The 6,352-nt window shown below is 38.0% G+C and overlaps 1 protein-coding gene across 1 annotated transcript; it reads left to right on the top strand.

Annotated features, from left to right (window-relative positions):
• Positions 1–750: 750 nt before the first annotated feature.
• Positions 751–4,901, top strand: LOC131046854 (putative pentatricopeptide repeat-containing protein At1g19290). Its single transcript, XM_057980643.2, has one exon. It carries the CDS (start codon positions 944–946, stop codon positions 3,872–3,874), a length of 2,931 nt encoding a protein of 976 aa, XP_057836626.1. The 5' UTR covers positions 751–943; the 3' UTR covers positions 3,875–4,901.
• Positions 4,902–6,352: the final 1,451 nt, after the last annotated feature.

The following is a 6,352-nucleotide window of genomic DNA, read 5'->3' as shown; positions in this document are numbered from 1 at the left end:
TCTCTCCATCTCTATTTGTCTATCTCTTTGTCTTTGTCTCCCTCCCCCTCTCTCTCTAAACACATCTCTCTCTCTCTCTCTCTCTCTCTCTCTCTCTCTCTCTCTCTCTCTCCCTCCCTCTCCTTTACATCTCTCTATCTATCTCTATCTTTATCACCTACCTCTTTCTATTTCTAGATATCTATTTGTCTCCCTCTTCCCCTCTAGCTCTATCTTCTTCTCCCCCCCTATTCCTAGACCTCTCTCTCTCTCTCACACACACACACTCACACACACACACAAAATCTCCATTTATATTTATATCTTCCTCTTTATCTCTATCATCCTACCTTGACTCTTCCCTCCTCTCTCTCCCTCTTTCTATCCTCATCTCCCCCTCTCTTCCTATTGTAAACATAACATGAGTCATTTGGTAATGGAGCCTAATTATCTTCTTGATTTAGAGGTTTTATTTCAAAAATGTTTGTATCCCTATCTCTCACTTCTCCTTTGAGACCTTTGTTGCACAAACATCTTTTCTATATGACCTACCAATTGAGCTTGTATATTTTTATATTAAATTAAGAAATTCACTTCATTTATTGCACAAATATATGCTAAAAATAGACCATTTTTTTTCCTACTTACACTTTTTCAATGTACCCATTGCACACCAAGATACAATTGCTAGTAATAATCAGTTAGAAACAGCCCCTCAACCTCTGATAAAATGATTTAAGACAATTAGGGAAAAAAATGTGGCCCGGGAGGATCGACTGTTTAATTAATTAGGGAAAAAAATGTGGTACGGGAGGATCGACTGTTTAATTTTTCGCTCCCATAAAAAAGCAGAACATAAATTTGGGTTTGCAAGGTTTTGCAACGCTTGTGAAAATGGGCAGGGCACAACACTGAGTAATGCAGCTCGAGCTTGCACTGGTTGTATATTCAAACTTTGACTTCGATGATGTTCAGAACAAAAAATCCCCTTAAAAATGGCATAGCAGAGCGGTTTATATGCCTACATAATCCCAGGTATATTTCAAACCGTCCTCTTATTCAAATTCTCCAATCATTATACATTTATAGATCAATAACGAGCACCTCAAAGCTGCAATGGAAGTTCAAAGAAAAACGGAAGCTTCAAATTCATGAAATTACAGATAAAATTTGCGAAAATTTGAGCCTGAAACATTGGAATGCCTTTGATCATTTAGCCTCTAAAGTCACACCATTTCACGTGGATATTATTCTTTTAAGATTTAAAAGAAACCCGGAAACTGCTTTGCATTTTTTTGAATGGGCCCAAAAAGTGCCCCTTTTCAGCCATTCTACGAGTTCTTATTGTAAGCTTATACATATCTTAGTCTGTGCAAGAATGTATGATCAGGGCCGATATTTTATGAGAGAAATTGTACATAATTTCAAGCCACAGGGCCTTTCTCTTGTTGAAGAGTTTTTTGAGGCGTATGAAAAGTTGGGTTTTTGTCCTGCCGTGTTTGATATGCTTATTAAGGTTTATGCAGATGATGGGATGGTAAAAGAGGCATTTGATGCATTTGAATGTGTTTTGCAAACTGGGTTTATTACCCCGACCGTGCATTCTTGCAATAGTCTTTTGAATGGTCTTAATAAGTTTGGGCAATTCGAATTGGCATGGCATGTGTACGAGCAGATGGTTGAGAAAGGGATTAGGTGCAATGTTTTTAGTTATACTATGATTATTAGTGGGCTCTGCAAGGAGGGCAGAATGCAGGAATCAATCAAATTGATTTTGGAAATGGAGAGAATGGGTTGTAATCCAAATGTGGTGACATACAATGCAATTATTGATGGGTATTGTAGGCGAGGAGAACTGGGGGAGATGTCAAACGTTCTGAAAATGATGCTGGAGAAGAAAATCGGTCCCAATGTTATTACTTTCAGTATGTTGATCAAAGGGTATTGCAGAGAAAGCAGCTTGGAAAAAGCCGAATCTGTTTTGCTGGAAATGAAGGCAAGGAATTTAGTTCCAGATTGTGTGACTTATGGCCTACTTATAGACGGTTATTGCAAGGTGGGAGAGATAGAAAGTGCTTTCAGAATAAAAGAGGATATGGTGAAAGGAGGGCTGAAAATGAATGTTGTTATCTGCAATACTTTGATTAATGGGTTATGCAAGCTTTCAAGAGTGGAAGAAGCTGAACAACTTTTGTTGGATATGAGGGATTGGGGACTGGTTCCAGATAAAGTGAGTTACTCTACTATTCTAGATGGATATTGCATGAAAGGAGACGTTCTTGAAGGATTCAAGGTTTTTGAGCTTATGGAACAAAATGGTGTCAAACCAAATGTTGTTACTTATAATTCTCTTATTAGTGGGTTCTGTAGGCTAGAAAAAATGGAAGAGGCGAACAAATTCCTAAAGAAAATGGTGGAAGTAGGCATGACTCCCAATGAAGTCACTTACAGTACACTGATGAATGGATACATAAAAGCAGGGAAAACGGATGAGGTTCTTAAGTTGTGGAATGTGTTATTGAGAGACAATTTTGTTCCTAATCAAATAGCCTACAATACCATGATCAATGGCCTATGTAAACTGGGTAAGATGGATGAGGCCAGAGAGATTTTGTTGGAGATGGTGGATAGAGGTTCCATTCCTGACAGTATCACTTACACAACTCTTATTGATGGATATTGCAGGAGAGGGAATATTGAACAAGCTTTTGAATTGCAAAATGAAATGGCAAGAAAAGGTTTTTTTCCAAGAATTGAGACTTACAACACACTGATCAAAGGTCTGTGCAAGTTGGGGAAGACCTTTGCAGCGGAGAACCTTTTGGTTGACATGGTTGAATTGGGCTTGGTTCCAAATGATGTCACATACAATACTCTCATTGATGGGAAGTGCAGAGAAGGGAACACTGAAGAGGCTTTCAGTATCTACTTTGAAATGATTGGCAAGGGTTTCTTGCCCAGTGTCATTACTTACAGTGCACTCATCAATGGGCTTTGTAAGAGCGGAAAGCTTGAGAAGGCAAACAAGCTATTAGGAAAAATGATTGACAGTGGTCTTTATCCAAATGATATAAGTGACGCCACAGTAGTTAAAGAAAACACCATAAGAGGAAATGAGAAGGCTTTGAAGTTGGTTGACAAAATGGAATGCAAAGGTGGTCTTCCAAACATGGTTACTTACAATACAATGCTTAATGGACTTTGTAAGTTTGGGTCGATAGATGATGCCAAAAAGCTGTTGCTGCAATTCTTAAAGAGAGGCTTTGTCCCAGATAATGTTACTTATGGGATTCTGATAAATTGTTACTGTGTATCTGGCAAGGTGGACGAGGCCTTCAAGCTAAGGGACAAAATGCTGGAAAAGGGCATTGCTCCTGATGTTGTAACATACAATGCACTAATTAACGTTCTTTGTAAATTGGGGAAAATTGAGAGGGCAACTAAACTTTTTAACAAGTTGCCAAAGAAAGGGGTGACCCATAATGTAGTAACATACAATACGATGATTGATGGATATTGCAGGGCAGGCAATATGGAAGAGGCCTTCAAGTTGCGTAATCGAATGGTCAGGAAAGGTATTGCACCTTCTGTTATCACTTATTCTACACTGATAAATGGTCTGTGTAAATTAGGGGATGTGGAAGCAGCCAACAAGCTTTTGGAAGAGATGCTTGAAACTGGTCTCTCTCCTAACTATGCTACTTATGGTAAATTAATTCATGGTTATATCAAAGATGGCAACATGCAGCAGGCTTACAAGCTTCATGATGAGCTGTATAATAAGGTACTTATGCAAAATGGTGGTCGAAAATCATTATCAGGGGAGAATGAGTCAGACGACGATGAAGATAGCTGTCTATATTCTTCTGCAGACTCATTTCTTCTCAGTTCTTAGGCAAGATAAACCAGGAGTTTGCAAAGAGAAATTTGCATCTGGCACCAGTAATATGTATTCTGATGTGCATTACATAATTTACGCTCACCCAAGGAATGTGCATCAGATATCAAGGGTGTGTAGAGGGCATTGTAAAGCCAACTATTTCAAGAGTGCTTGGGCATCCTACTTCCGTTTATGTTAGCTTTTTTTTTACATCTGAGTTGTCACTTGTGATGCTTGTGGACATTAGATGTTTCTGTGGTGTTTGAACCGATGAATGAGCTGTGGAGGGTTGAGGTTGCCAAGCTTTCTCAGACTGTTTGCACCAGAATAAATCCAAGTAGTTTGGTTGTTATTAATGGAGAGTTTTTCTGCATACAGAAGATAGCAGGGAGAGATGACTCTAATAACCAAAATGCAAACGGTGTTTATCATGTACAAGCATTTTTTAAAGATGATTTTGAAAGACATCTTTAAGAACTAAAAAAGCACTGCAAATTGTATTCATTTAAATGGAAGATTTTGTTCTGTACCCTACTTCTTTGGGCCTTTCACAAAGATCAAAAAGGAAATCAGACTACAAGAAGATTGGAATTTTTTTAATTATTAAGACAATTTGACAACTAGGATCAAGAAAGTGATGAAGCCGAAAGACATGCGTGTAATAAAAACTTTCTGAACTACTGATGAAGCTGAAACATGTGATGGTTGGTATAATTGTTCCCAAGAGAATTGTAAACTGTCTGAAACTGTTGATCCGAAGTCCTGCAACAAAAAGGGGACAGTGACTTGAAAATAAAGGTAGTCTGAAAAGTCTCTTTTCAGAATGATTCATCATTCTATAGTGGCACTATTTCCACAGGAGGAAATAGGAATCTGTAAAATAAACTGTACAGACCAAGAGAATTGTAATCTGTCTGAAATCGATGATCTGAAGTCCTGCAACAAAGGGGACAGTGACTGAAAAAAAAGGCAGTCTGAAACGTCTCTTTTCTGAATGATCCATCATTCTATAGTGGCAGTATTTATACAAGAGAATATCCAAGGCAAGTATGTTTGAAAATTTTATCAATTTTATTAATTGAAAATTAAGCAGTTACATCTATCTGGTTGCCTTTTTATGCTATTATCATAATTTCATGAGATACTGTGTGGGAAAAAACTTAAAAGATTTTGTCATTTAGGGCGTTCTTAACTCCTAACAGAAGTTTAGAAATGTTTTAGTTTATTCAGAATGGTAACCACACTAGGCTCAAGCATTATAAACCATGAAATCTTCTCAAAGTTCTTGTATTGGACCGTCCTCTGTTAATTTTAAGCAATCAGATGTTAATCTTAAATAATCAGGTTATAACAGAACAGTAACAACAATAAAAACACAAAACAAGACACACCAATACCCTGGGAAAACCTCCCTCTTGGAGGTGAAAAACCTAGCCACAAAGTACAATGTGTATTATCTCAAATGTAGGCAATTACAAGGCAAGTGTGCTTATCTCAGATTGCTGTTCAACCAGCAAGATAGCAGATCTGAATTCCTCTTTATATGATAATGGAGATTGCAGCGCTTATCATCAACATCAAATTCGCTCAAGGCAAGTCTTCATTAGCTTCGCAAGATCTTGATAGCATCACCTAACAGCCAGCCTTCTCACAATGGATGAGGAGCAAGTTCACACGAGAGAGAGAGAGAGAGAGAGAGAGAGAGAGAGAGAGAGAGATCGCCAAATGTTGGAGAGCGGATTACATGTGTTGACAGCCTTAAGAATGATTCGCCTTGTATGTAAAAATTGATTCATTATGCTATACAAATGACTTGCTTATATACTTGAATTGTGGTGTCAAGTCTCAAGTCGGCCTGCCTTGTTAATTTAATAATAATATTATGTATATCGTCCAAATAGGTCTTGACCTATTAAGACATTATTGCTTGATTGCCTTTGCCACACGCTACATGAGTTTGGGTCCAGCCCAATTACATAATCGCTCAAAATACATATTGGGCCTACCCTACCTACAAGTTACATTCAATATAGGACCACAAGTTACATCGCCCAATTAGGGTCAGACCAAATTACAAGTTACATTTATAGGGCCTATCCTATCACAAGTTACATTATATATAGGTCTTGCCCAAGCAAGACATAATTACAAGTTACATGTATTTGGGCCCAGCCCTATGTTCGACTTACATAATAGATAATACATGTGTATTTTAATTGTCATTGTCGACATTAAAATACAATAGATAGGTATTCGAGCTAGCTATTATTTCAACACTCCCTCTTAGCTAGGGAGGATAGCTGCCACTTGTCATGATCCATTCATGACCTTCATCTTGCATTGCCCGCAAGGATGAATGCATAAGCTCCATAGAGTATACCTACAATAAAACACATAAATATCATGAACACATTTCATGATGTCCATCTTGCATTGCCCGCAGAGGATGGATCCACCTTGCATTGCCGGCAGAGGGTGGAAGATGCAGTCTAA

This window comes from Cryptomeria japonica, chromosome 4, assembly GCF_030272615.1.
Source record: "Cryptomeria japonica chromosome 4, Sugi_1.0, whole genome shotgun sequence".
In the NCBI taxonomy this organism is placed as follows: domain Eukaryota; kingdom Viridiplantae; phylum Streptophyta; class Pinopsida; order Cupressales; family Cupressaceae; genus Cryptomeria; species Cryptomeria japonica.
This window is presented reverse-complemented; position numbering and strand designations above follow the sequence as displayed.